The sequence below is a fragment of the Vidua chalybeata genome, chromosome 1 (genome assembly GCF_026979565.1).
Source record: "Vidua chalybeata isolate OUT-0048 chromosome 1, bVidCha1 merged haplotype, whole genome shotgun sequence".
NCBI lineage: Eukaryota > Metazoa > Chordata > Aves > Passeriformes > Viduidae > Vidua > Vidua chalybeata.
In genome coordinates, this window is record NC_071530.1 from 100341601 (window position 1) to 100356004 (window position 14404).

Consider the following 14404-nt stretch of genomic DNA (forward strand, 5'->3'; position numbering starts at 1 on the left):
ATTTACTCAATCGTTATCAAATTCTACTTTCAAGTTTATATAAGACCTACCTATACAACAAGACAAGTTCAGATTTTTAAACACTTCTAGAGTTAAAATCTTAGGCTACTTTTAATATAGTACATAAAATATTTCATCATTCCCAAAGGAAAGAATTACATGCAAAATTGATACTAATGTTCAAAGCACAAAATTTAGTGCCCATATGACTTTAAAAAGTATACAGATATCCATAATATGTATCTCGCATTTTCAGATTTTTGATGGAAACACCTATTCAGTGCTAGATTTTTAATAATTATGAAAAAAGCACATTTAAAATTATTAGAAGTTATATTAGGACTCTTACAGTAAACTTAATTCCTGGCTTTGATCGAATCCCCAGCTGTTTGATTTCCAGCTTTGCAAAGCAGCAAGTTACTCGAGTGGGTGTAAACATCAGGTATATGTTAGTATCTTCTTTGGGACGCATTTTGAGCTCCCAATTACTGGTTAAGCGTTGTTCTGACCCGAATATACTTTGCAGCTATAAAAACAAAGACATCAGAACTGAGTGACTATAAGAGGAAAAAAAAAAAAATAGCAGTAAAACTTACTACTTGGAAGGAAGAATTAACTTCTTTGAACTCCACATTAACTTCTTTTACAATGGCATACTTAAAGGTAATAATGCTTAATATGCAATGAAAAAGACAAAGTCCCAGATACTTTATATTCCCATAATGAACATTTTGATGCCTCTCAGTTCAGACAGACTTTTTTGTCCTCAATCCCCAACCTGTCAAGGCTGAACTTTAGCAGCACTACATTAATTCTCTGTCACTATAAGATTTTAGATTTAAAAAATCTGAACATTTGAGGTGGAAAGGGGATATAAGTCAATGCAGGTTACATAACAAAAAGACCCATTAGCCACAGCAATTCCTAAAGGCTAATTCCAGTTTTTCTACCCTTGTCTAGACTCTCTCCTGCAAGAAGGGCCACTGATGGATCACTGCACCATATACTGACTCTGTTGTGAAACAGCAGCTTAAAGAGCTGTAAACTTAAAGAGCTCCAGCTTGCTGCAGTGCTCCTATTTCAGCAGCTCCCAAGGATACCAGTGTAGCTTAAGCTCTGCTACCACATTCATCTTGGCAGTCTCAAAACAGATACACAGCCTGCTAACATTTCAGGGCAAAAACATTTTCATTAAAAACATAGCCTGGTAACTGTCATAAACACTAAAGAGAAATTTTAATGGCAGCCACCTGAAAGGAGTCTCGATCCTGGCCTCTTATCAACAATCTTAAATGCTGGGTCACAGATGGAGAGTCATTTCTTAGAATTAACATCTTCTGTCTGAAAAATATGTTTGGTTAGATTTTAGAGCAAATACAAATTAACTCCATGTATTAATTCATGGAAACAATGGAACTAGGACAGTCAATTTTGAAGTAATTTAATGGAAAAAAATCACCTCTTGGAACAATAGAACATGCTAAATAGGAAGTTATTTGTGTATTATCAAACTTATACACCCTACACTGTTATACACCACAACACACAAATACTCATAGCAAAACAATCACCAAATATACATATATATATTTTTAAAAAATATATAGCTTTTCTGAAGTTCAAGTACTGTACTTAACAGCCTGAACTTTCAAAGAAACCAGCAACTGTATCAATACAAAAATTCCTTAAAATCCCCACTTCAGGACACAGTTATGATGAGGTTATCCAGAGAGACTTAGTTATGTAGAAACAAGGTCCTGTGAGTAGTATGGCCCAGATTTGCAGGAACAGTTGTAAATAACTAAATTCAGGATAACTTTTCCTCTTCATGTACTTATGTAATAGCAACACAGAAAGTTATAGTCACTTGACAGAATCAGGTTGACTGAAGTATTTTTTTTTCTCTGTGATACATCACAGCACTGACCAGGCTTCAGGTACTCAGAGCTTTCTTCATCAGAGGTAGGAAACATGTCCAGCAAGAGCAAGTGCCTTTGTCATTTTAACAAGTCAAAAAACATTGACAGATGAATTTGACAAGCCCTAAAACTGCTACAACATAAGAGAATAGATCATGCAGTTGGAATCAAAGAGGAGGTCAGACAGAGCAAAACCCCTCTCTATCAACATTGGCAGACATTCTTTTGTACTCTGTTGAAACAAAATTACAGAAACAATTTCAGCTTTCTAAAACCAAGGGCTCATTTACACTGTTTTATAGGAGGAACAGAAAATAAAAAGATAGCAGCATACAGGAAAGAAGCAGTAATTCCCAAACACCAAAAGACCAAAACTACTGTTAGAAGCACACTACACCTTAGCAAACCAGAAAAACAAATGCAGCTATCAGAAAAACAGTTCTTGGATACATACATGGATTGATTTTAAACTGCCAGGAACATAATTAGATTCCTCAAAAAGTTCAGTATAAACCAACAGTGGATTAGTCCTTCAAGTAATAATTACTAGAAGTTCAGAGATCTGCAAAACTTGCCGACTTTACATATAGAAGAAGCAAAGAATATCCTAACAATTACGAACAGTTTCACTAAAGCATAGAATACTGATCCCGTAAAGTTGCAACTAAAGAAGTGTGGACAAGAAGTAGTCTGAAGGATAAAGTAATTCATAACTGGAAGCAAAACAGATTCTCCATCACTAGAAGTTTTAACACTGAAACACATTCAAATCAGTTAAGGGATGTTCAACAGTTTATGCTATTCAGACGGTCAAATTACACCACACAGACTGGATTCTATTCCTTGTAATGGATGAGATGAAGCATAAGTAATCTCTAGCAAGAGATAGGTATCAAAAGAACCAACAGAATTTTTCTATCAACTTAATTGAAAAATACTTTTCTCCTCATTTCTACTGACATGACATACTAAACTTACAGAACCAGCTATTCTAATCATAACTAAAGAGTCATCGAGAATACAAAGCTCAAACAAGATCAGTTTGTTTCCAAAACTTTCTTGCACAAGAAAAATAATCGCAATATACTGCTTCTTTCACTTGAGGCACAGAACAAATCACTGTGAATTATCAATGTGAATGGAGAATTTTACTTCAAGTAAGTGCAATATAAAATACTTAACTTGATATTCTATATGAACAGCTGTCCAACTTATACTTACACTGATGATCCGAGTGATACTGCTCCCCAGGTAATGAACTGCTTGTTGGAGAGGATGGGTGGAATGTCTAAGCACCCAGCAGCTATAGTCACAGGTCTGTTTTCCCCAGATTCTACCTCACCTTTTATCTTCACTTCAAGCTGAGGCCCAGATGGCAGCACAAGGATTTTCAAGATACTTTAAAAATAAATACAAAAATTTAAATCCCACAATGGATTAGCAGATAAAAATCAAAACATAACTAAAAAAATATTACAGATAGGCATTTTTTAAACTAGCTTAAGGCAAAATTACAAATACTTCTTTTTACTTTATGACAAAGGCCAGCTTTAGTCATAGCCCTACATTTAAACCCTTTGCGCTGTAAATACACACGCCACATGTATCTCACATAAATATTTCAGAAACTACTGCTCAAAGTATTTTTAATTATTTTAATTTTTAATTTTAAAGTATTTTTAAATTATTCTAAATTTTTAATTATTAATTTCTAATTATTTTGACAGACTAATTTTAGAAAGAAACAAAGTCTGGCTCTAGATTAAAGAGATGCCTTTTGAATGCCATGAAAAATTTCATTAAAGTTTTACAGGTGTGAGATATCCAGGAGCACCAAGGAAGGAAATCCAGATTTTAAATAATAGCCTGAATCATTTGTTATAGCACAGAGAGACTTCAAGTCTTCAAGAAAAAAACTCAAGAACCTCCATTCTAGCTGTCAGTGAATCCCTATGACGCCTGCTTGACAAAGTCCTGAACCCCATCAGCAGGGAACATGGACCCTGGTTACTGCCTCAATTTATTAGTCTTTTGGCAGCACTTTGACGTAGATTACAAATTTTCCAATCCTCCTGAGTACCTCAAGCCTGTAAAAATTCAACCTATCCAATAGGATCATACTGCCACTAGCACAGAACTTCATTGTTTAATTTAAATGCACTGGGGAGGCTTGGTCATACTAGCTAGTGAAGTTGAATATATTTTGAAGATACTCCTTTGTCCATTCTTGCAGAAACTGGAAATCATGTAACAAGAGAAGAAAAGCTACTCTGAAGAAATGAGTAAGACCCCTGTCATTGCCAAAAACTCTCATGTGACATCTTAATTGTCACTTGAACCAATCAAGTTTGTTTTCCAGATTAAACAGGTGCTAATAGACAGGTGCTACTGAGCAAAACTATGAATGCTTCATCCATCTGCAAAAGGAACGTGTACATTAGTGTTGTACAGAACAAACTTTTATCTGACTACAGCAGACAAATAAATACTCATGATCCTGATCTGTTCTTGACTTTTTTCACATGTAAAACAGAAATAAAATTTCCCTTGCTTCAGCAGAGAGAGAAAGAGGGGAGCAACTGAAGGGGCTGCTGAAGGTAAGTATTTTGAAGCTTTGCTGTACTTTAGAAATAATTACTGTGTAAAGGGCCTCAGGGATTTACTCTGTTTATTTACACTAAACAAGTCTTAGAATATTTCTTGATAGGAAATATTATCTATTCATTCTGCTATACACACCTGAAGAGACAGATATTCTATAGAAAAGGTGAACCTTAACAAAATTCCTTCTGTAATGGATGAGAAGTCTCATGAAAACAACTCAAGTCAAAAACTCTCATATGGGTGAAACTTTCAATTTGTTCATTACCTTAAGTAAAAAGTAGTTCAGTTTAACACATGCAGCACAGAATCAGTTATATTACCTTTCTGTAGTTGTTGTGCTTTTTGGAAAAAACTGGACAGTCACTACTTGTTCTTCTCCGGGAAAAAGGAAAAGGTCCTCAGGTTTAACAGCAAAGCAGCTGTCCTGATCTGATGTCTGAAAGCAGGCCAAGGGCAAAAGGGAGGGTTAGTTACCTATTTTAAGGGATTAAACACTCCTACAAAATGTAATACAAACTGGTTGTGCACCTGTGGTACATGCAGTTCAGACAATTTCAACACACCTGGAGTCTTCTACACTTTATAAATTAGCACTCAGTATCATCACCCAATGAGGCATTTGTGACAGTGGCCATAGATCCTATTTCCATGGCCTCTGTTCTTAGAAATGATGGACTAACAAATCTCTTTTTGCAAAATGGAACCAACTGCTCCTTCTGTTGACTTTGAAATGCAAGTTTCCAATCTGGTTAGTTATCTTTCAGTCTGGAACCATACTTTCCATGGATTCTCAAAAAGTCAAGTAAAGACACTGCTTATCTAAAAAGAACTCACTTTGAGTTGGCAAGATGTACAGTAAAAACTAATGCAGTTTTGTTAGAAAAATACAGGTGTTTCCCAATGCTAATATTCATCTTAGCCTTAAGCAGGTTTTACTCTACCAGCTAACTAACACCTGCTGTGCAGCACAGGCTTCACTACTTTTACATATATCAAATATTTTAGCTAAAATGTAGTAAAAATATAAAGGTATGTTTGTTATAATAAATAAAACTGAAGTTGAACAAAAGAACACCCATATGCTTTTTCCAAAAAAGCAAACTAATCTCTTTGCCATCTTTCATTCCCTATACATAAATTTGTTAAGCTTTTATCAAGACACAGAGCTGAGCTAAAACCCCAAGGCTCAGCTCTAGCTTCAGCACAATATGAACAGCACAAAAATCATGATTTCAAGAGGGAAAAGCCAACCTACCTTAACTTTCAAATGTACACTAATGTTTCCAGCATTTACCAATGGCAGCTGCTGCTTGACTGTTGAACCCACACTAGTAAACAGATGTATTGTCTGTAAAAATAAAGTAAGTGCATGTTTGTATATATACATACATACATAATAAAACCAAACATTATAAAAGTAGGAGGCTAGGAGAGGCAAAATGTTCTTGAAATACAGTTTGTAAATATACACATACCTCTAAGTCCTTTGGAATATGTATCCTTGCTGTTCCAGCTCTTGCTCTGAGAGAAATACTTTTAATCATAGTGCTAGGTCCTGGACTATCCACTTCCACATCCACTCTTGCCAGGAACTCTTCTGCTGGACCCAAGGAATCTAGGAACAATCTCATGAGTAGCAAAAGCAAGCAAGTCTGCCAACAGCAAAGGCCATTCCTATGGATGCATGTAAACAAAAAACCCCATCCTACCACACCAACCAAACTAGTTGGTATGTGTACTATTTTCTGTTCAGGAAGTCAGAACAATTCAGAGGTTTCTTCAAATCTATTATCTATTTTGCAATTACTGCAATGTTTTCTTAAGTGATGGTTTAATTCCCTCAGTAAAAGGAGTTAACACAAATTCCAGGCATCTTGCAGTACAAACTTTGTACAGCTTCATACTTAAGTAAAAATGTCCCTGGTAATATATAAAGGATTAAGACAAAGACATTCTGCCTCCTACAGTTACTAAAAATTAGTATGATACCTGAAATATTAGCAGACAAAAAGCAAACATGGTTTCAAGTTTGCAGCCCGTTCCTGCATTTCTAACACACATATACATTAAAAGTCAAATCTGTTTCAGCTGAAATGAAAATCAAGTTAATTTACCTGAAGAAGAAATTTGTTTCTTAGGTGCATGGAACAGAACCCAAACTGTTAAAGCTTCAGGATCCTGAAAAATAAATTGGTTGACTCACCTTATGGAAGGGAGAAAATTATTGAGAGGAGAAAACAAAACAACCACAAATCCTAAACATGCAAAAGGTGTGCTGCCCAAAAATCATTACTGTGAACTCAAATATTCAGCACTGCCATTTCAGACAGCAAGTAAAAAGAAGAATTGACCAACTACAAACTACTCACTTGCCCATCATAGCTTGCATGTATCACATGATTTACAACTGATGGAGCTGCTGTCTGAGAAAGTGCATCCATTTGTTCATTAGAAGTATTAACTGGTTCCTTGGAAAAGGTGAAGCACCTCCAGGCTACTGCATTCTGTCAAAAAACCAAGAAGTATTACAAGTATTAAATTTCTTATTGTCAGTAACAGCAATGCTAACAAAGCTGAGAAATGCAAGACAAGTTTTGAATGTTTCAATTAGTTTGGAAAAAAAAAAAATCAAAAATTAGGCTGTAGTGTTGGTAAGTATATGATAGTCCAGCAAACCCTCTAAAAACATTATGAAATTATTTTGCAGCATAAGGGGACAAGCAGAGTCTGGTAAGCTTAAGCTTTCAAGAAGTTTGGCTGTTCCAAGACCAAACATCACTAGTTCCCAAGACAACCTGATCCACCTTAACATAAGGCCAGTCCTTTCTTGTTCCCCTGCATAAGGAAACAAGGCCAGCTCTCCCCATAGCACAAATCAGCAGTCAGCCCAGCCTATCCAAAAACTGAAAACTGCATTGCCAGAGATGCAGAGGACCACACTGTAGCCTCTCAGACAGGCTATTATATAACGGGAGACAAAGCAGATAGAGAGAAGAGTCCTGCCCTTGCTCCTGCAGAGGGAGTATGTTAAACTTGCTGGCAGCAAGCTTGGCTGCGTGTTTGAACAGTCAGCTGTTCCATTTGAATAATGGAATATGCCTTTACCTTCTCAGAGAAGAGGGAAACTTCCTCAGCTTCTCAAAGGGAAGGCTGGGAAGGTTTAGGAACCCTTTTCCTATCTGCTGCCCTGTGCTACCAAAGCAAGCAGCAGGGGCAGAATCCCATGGCTAAGCTACAAAAAGTAACCAACAGACATGAAACAAACCATACACCTCTCACAGAAGCATTCTTGTTGGTACCGTTTCAACAGAATCAAATTACCACTTGCAAAAACTATTTATTTCCTGACTAACAAAAGACTTCTTGGGAAGTATTACATTGAGTGTCCAAGATATATTTCTTAATGATATGTCACAAAGTGGGTACTAAAATTCAGTATCACAAGATGTTAACTCTCACATACAGAATTTTACTGTACTTACTGCGTTAATAATAAGTCTAATTGGCATAAAAGCATGGGTTTTGTTGATAAGTTTTAGGGGAAGAGCCTTCAAACTGCCAAAAGGTAAGTCACCAAAATCCAGGCAATCTCCTTTTCCTGCTTCCACCTAGTTTTAAAACAAAGCAGAACTTAGAAGAAAGGAAAACCTTCAAAACACACTACCCTACAAAAGTACCAGGAAAGAAAGGATGTTACTCACCTATTCCATCCTCTTAACCCTATATCCACATATAATACAAACCTCCTACCAGGGATAGGAAAAGTCTAAGAATTATGTTTTCTTTGATATTAGAAGGGGTTACAGCCAATTGGTTATCTCTCATGCATTTTGCCTCAATTAATTAAGCCAATCTTAGCGCAATGTTTATCCACCAAAATCCAGCACACAATCAACTTATTCGGGATAATTCAAACGAAAAGTACGTTTGAACCATGATTATTGCTAGCAAGTAAGAAATGTCAGTTTTATATAGTTAAAAACTCATTTCAGCAAGTTAAAAGTTAAGAAAATATGTGACAGTTCATTTTTGCTAGCATAAAAACACTTAAGTGTAATGATCACCATAAATTTAAAAATAATGTTTGCTGTTGCTGGTGGCTGAAAATTTTACTTTTCTCAACTGTGTCACAGACTACCATGTACTTTGTTCAGGCACCTCCAGAAGTATCATCAAGCCTTTTTATGCCTGTCCATACTCTTAAATCTAGAACTATATGAAGTCAGATTTAATTATTATTGTCACACTGTCTCCCATCTGGTTGTTCTTCATGGTAAGACACAAGACTAAAGCACTTTACATATGAACTTACTTTTAATTTTTAATTAGTCCAAAATAAGAAAATATTCTCTACAATCATAAACAAGCTAGAGGTAGTAGAAACCAAGACAAAGCCTATTGATGTAAAAAATAAAGAAATCCTTACAATTGGAAATAAATGCTTTTTGTTACATTAAATTCCCAATCCAACAGAGCGATACCTAGTAAGCATCAGATATTTAAGGTCTTAACAATGAAAATGTAATGCCCAGTCTTTTAACAACGAAAAAATAATTTTTGATTTATTCTTTCCACACAGAATCCTTCATCTCCAGCTAGCTGCTTTTCCACAACTTGAACTTCCCAGATAACAATACGATTCTTAAAAATTTTCTTCTATTCCCACCCAAAACATATGAAATTCCATGTTTCTTTGAGGAGCAACCTTTCAATCCCATTATTTTCCAGTGTCATTAAATTATTCATAAAATTGCAACAACGAAAGACCCACAATAAACAGCAACTTACTTCTAAATTAGGATTTTCAGCGACTGCTGTCAGAACTACCCTGCTTGCCAAAGCTTCTGACTGAACGATTGTCTCGGCATCTGCAGAAACTGGCCAAGATGAAACATTGAGGATACACTGGAAGATCCCCGAACGGGAAGGTAAGAAAAGTATTTTCAGGTCGTTGGTAGAGTAGGGTCCTACAATGGTTTTGTTCTTGAAAACCAAACATTGATATTTCATAGGATCCATCTGAAAAACAAAATACCTGTCATTTTCAAACAGGCCTTTTACCAGAAGACATTTCCTTTCCAAATATCACATTTATCTGGCACCACTGCTTAACACAGACATTTCGTATATAGTTCTCCTCCATTTAATTAATACATCTTCATATCCATGGCCCATTTGCATCCTGCTCAACTGCAGGCCTTTTCTTTTAATTTAAACAGAGAAGTCAGCCTGAAAATTGCTGAGATGTCTTTCTACCATCAGTGAAAGATTGACACTGGGAAAATTATTAAGTAAAACCCTGATTTTTGAGAAAGAACAGCAGTGTATCTCAAAGTTGACTGAAAAAACATTGGTTTTAATCACACTGTGCAAACAGTACCACATATTTATTCATGGAAACAACTGTAAAGCAATTTAATTTTAAAAATCACCTCTTGATACAACAGCATTGCTGGTAACAGGAGCTGCATAAAAGCCATATGAAGCCGATTAGAAAATTATGCAACAAATCCTTATTCTCATACACACACACACATATATATATACACAAACACATAGAATTGTGGCCTGATGTTCTTTAAAGAGGAAGTATTCTAAGAAAACAAGATCAAAACCAGAAATCATACTCCTGGAAAGACACATGCTACATCTGCTGGAAGAATATACCTGAGGGATATGATCAGAATTTCTAAGACTTATAACCTGCAATATTTAAAGACAATAATTGTCTGCTATTCCTCAATAATATGGACCATATAAAAACAGCAAGAACCGTATTTAAAAAAAGAAAAAAACAATACATTATACAATCTACACCTGAACTGAATTGTGGACAACACTGCATAGTTTCAACAGATTAGCTAGATAAAGAGCAGCCTACCAAAAACTAATAAGAACAGAAATAACATCTAACTGAAGTTACCAGGTATCAAACTGCCAGAAGCTCAGAGTACCCTATGCTTATTTTGTTGTTATATTCTTCTCTACTAAGTGTATTCATCAATAAAAGAAATTAAATAATTCTGACAGACCTTGAATCTAACTCATTCTAAAGTTATCAAGATATCTTACTTCTGGAACTACTAGTATGAAAACAGAAGTACATAGAATTTAACAAAATTGAAGCGCAAGACAGCCAATTTATGGCCTACAAGCTACCTACAACCCACAGAACAACCCATCTAGCTTGAAGCATGTTCAAAATATTTCTCATCTTCCATCATTCAAGATCTCCTAAAGAGGAACAAACTGCCAAAAATGTTTTAGCAGTAACAGTCCTCAGCATGGATGTTTTCTGGCCTAGAGCTGACTTTTATTGCATAGACAAAGGTGGGAATGAATAACCCATAAATTCAAACCTTCCACACTTTATGCACACAATACAATTCTACAGATCAATCATCTCGTGTGGCATTTACCTCACAAAGTCTACTTGTTGGAGGAAGTCAGGTGGCCTGGCTAAAGAAAGTAGCATAGCTTTTGTGTATATTAACTATCAAACAGGGAAAAAAATCACAGATCTGTAAAGAAGGCCTTGATTTTACATATGCTATCTGGTAAGATGACAGTATTATTCAGTCTTGTGGAAAAAAAAAAATTCTTACCTTTTCCCCATTAACTGAAACACTGAGTATTCCAATGTTGACCTGCAACCACCGGTCAGTTGGATTATAAACACTAAGAACTGTCTGTGATGCAATTCCCACACAACAGGCATTAGGGAACTTCAGTTCTTCTGGTACTTTTATATGTCCTTTGGAAGAAAATATGCTCCTGTTAGTTACAAGTATTCAGAAGCAAATCAGCACTCAGGCTGCCACCAAGTTTATGAACTCATCTGACAAATGCTTCATTATGGCAAGGAAATGTTTGACTCCTACAGTTCTCATAAGAGTGTTTTCCACAAGCATGAAATTTGAAATTTCAAGCATTTCTAATTTGCATCTTAAAGTTCTACTGTCATAAAAACAAATACTTATGGAAATGGCACATTCCATACAGACCCACAAAGTATGTGGGTATATATATATATATATATACACACACACACACACCTGGTATAAAACACTCAGTGGTCACAATTTAATTAGCACTAGCCCAACTCGGAAAATTTGAACACTACTATTACAAAATCTTGGTCAGATAAAAATAGGTAAGGAGTATTTCACCATTTTAAAATGCACTAAGATCAATGCTTTGGAACAATCAATAAACAAGCTCTAAACTGTCACAGCTTCAAATCTTCAACCCCACTAGCTTGTCATTTAGGCTGAAAGAATTAGCCAGAAGAAAACCTACAGCATAAAACAACTAACAAGACTGTAGGTTAAAATAAATGTGTAAAATTAAATAGTAATTTGTGTTACTTAGGTTTAGAGCTAAGTCTAGATACCAAGTCATAGCAGAAAGGACAGAGGACACTTGGCAGCTTGTCTTTCCCTTCATAACCAGCAAACAGTTTCAACCCTCCATAGGGTTCAAACTTCTTATGAGTTTTGGCCTTCACTGACTGCTAATACCAAATTAAGCTGGAAATAGAAGTGTCCTCTACTTTCCAGCTAAAATACAATGGAATTTCAAGAGCATGACTTGTCTTGCCTAGCATGAACTGCAGCTAGGATTTTTTTCCTCCTATGAAAGGTAGTTCTAGATCTTTTATACAAACACAAAACTACTTCATATTGAAGAATGCTGAAATTCCTCTAAATTATGAATAACGTTTTTTAAGACCATTAGGGGAGCTATAAGAATAGACACTGAAGTCAGAGAACAACATTAAATAAGGAAAACTAGTAATAGGGTTTGCATAAACAGTAATTGCAGTTACACTTAGTACCATCTTAATTTACTATAACATAAGCAACATCACTATCACCATTCCTGTCCACAGCTGTAGTTCAAACACACTGTAAAAATCACACTCACCAATACCAGGTGTCTTTGACAACTCCCACTCCCTTCCGCCAGCTCCAAGAGGTTGTCCAGCACATGGTTTTATATTTAAGATATTATTATTCCATGAAGTAACGTGTGGATTATAAAGTGAAGCTGCACCCAAAAAGCCATCACCAATATTTGGACCTAAAGGAACTCCTAACATAAGTGGATTCTCAACATGTCCTGCTGGGATACCAGAACAAGGAAGCCCTGCTGGAAGGCCAAAAGCTGCAGAGCTGCAGCTATGAAACTGAGACAGAACTGCATTTCCTGTAGGTTGTTTAATTCCCAGATGCTGTTGTGCAAATGGAGTTGTTGCAAGACAATGTCCTGTAAGCAAAGTGGGGACAGAAGAAGAAATTGCTTGACTCTCAGAGGTAGTGACATGGGATTTAACAGTGGATAAATGAACATGCTGTTCACCAGATGAGTTTTGATTGCATGGCAAACAGGTGTTTAATCCAGAATAAACAGGTAATACATTCCGAGATGGTAATCCTTGTCTCTGTGCTTTGTTTGTTTGATCCTGACACACTTCTCGTGCATCAGCATTGACAGAAAGTGGCAGAAAGGTGCAGAGTTTACTTGGTAAAGCTGATTTAACATGGTCTAGCTCCTCATGATTTGCTGGTCCATTTGAAGGAATAAATGGAAGATGATTCATCTTCAGAAAACCTTCTTTGGCCAGTTCTTGGTCCAGTACATTATGAGGTTTTCTTTGAAAACCACCAAGTTCATTTTCTTCTCGTTTCTGGTCAATACTAAGTACTGCTTCCTTTCTATTTCTTTGACATGAGCGGTCTTCTAGATTTTCTTTTCTATGCTCCTGAGGAGGAACTGGGCTGGCCTGAACTATTGTTGTGCTCAGTTCACCAGCATCTTCAACCTAGTAAACAAATATAACATGCAGTATTACATATTTTAGAAAAGCAGTAGGGTACATAAGACACACCTAATTCTGGTACTGCCTGTTCAGCAAACTTTCCTGTCTGATCATTATTGGGACTGCCATCCAGTATAAATAATCAAGTTTGTCTTGCCTGAAGTTTTACTTTTTTAATTGTGACTCTTCACCTTGAAAAAGAAAACCTGCAGCTTTAACCTGTCTGCTACCCTTAAAACACATTCCTACTGCATCTGGCTGAGATGGAGTTGATTTTCTTCACAGCAGTCTCTATGGTGCTGTATTTTTAGATTTGTGTTCAAAACAGCATTAACAACACACCAGACATACTAGCCAGATTTAAAAAAAAAAAAAAAACCAAAACCAAGAAACTGAATGGCCTTGAACCAAATCAGTAAATGAAAAGGATTGAAAAGGTTTTGAGATGCATGAAAATGCACTGATACAAACATTTTCTTTGTGCGCTCACACAAAGAAATCATTGAAGCCCAGAGACCTGCCATTTTGACAGGTATGGATAGCTGGAATGAGCACTCATATTTACACAGACATGCATGTAAGTCAGAACGGTTCTTCAGGTTTTATCTGTCTGTTTTTTAAAGTTCCATCCACGATTACACAAACTTTGGAATGGGGCAGACATAACAGATTCCAGATTCTAAGGAATGCACAAATTCAGATAAAAGATTGCCAATTATTTTAATCAGTCTAAGACTGCAAGCCTGAACACAAATTTCACCCTCAGTGTACATTCTTTTCTAAACCAGTAAAAACAATCAGAATGAATGTCAGAGGCAGAAAATTTTAGTTTCGGTCCTGAAAAAAGTAGTACAAGCTACATTATGTATTTATAAACATTTCTCCAGAAAAAAACAAACCAGGAAAATTATTCTCCTAACAGCTGAAGCTGAACAGCAAGAGAGCCTCAGGTGTGATGAAAGCAATATAGATCCTGCAAAATACTACTGGAATACTGCAGCACATTCCAAGAACAGAATGACTTAATGAGACCTATCGAAAAAAATTAAAGGAAAAAATA

At 36.0% G+C, this 14404-nt stretch overlaps 1 protein-coding gene across 1 annotated transcript in view; it reads right to left on the bottom strand.

The window, feature by feature from the left end:
- Positions 1-14404, bottom strand: part of CEP192 (centrosomal protein 192) — a 57763-nt gene that overhangs the window by 24511 nt on the left and 18848 nt on the right. Inside the window, exons 18-29 of the mRNA XM_053939511.1 lie at positions 12450-13347; positions 11129-11277; positions 9312-9542; positions 8006-8131; positions 6893-7027; positions 6638-6701; positions 5999-6138; positions 5779-5871; positions 4844-4959; positions 3141-3317; positions 1251-1341; positions 350-526 (exon numbers count right to left, since the gene is read on the bottom strand). Of these exons, the coding sequence (XP_053795486.1) occupies positions 350-526; positions 1251-1341; positions 3141-3317; positions 4844-4959; positions 5779-5871; positions 5999-6138; positions 6638-6701; positions 6893-7027; positions 8006-8131; positions 9312-9542; positions 11129-11277; positions 12450-13347 (2397 nt within the window). The remainder of the gene's footprint in view (positions 1-349; positions 527-1250; positions 1342-3140; positions 3318-4843; positions 4960-5778; positions 5872-5998; positions 6139-6637; positions 6702-6892; positions 7028-8005; positions 8132-9311; positions 9543-11128; positions 11278-12449; positions 13348-14404) is intronic.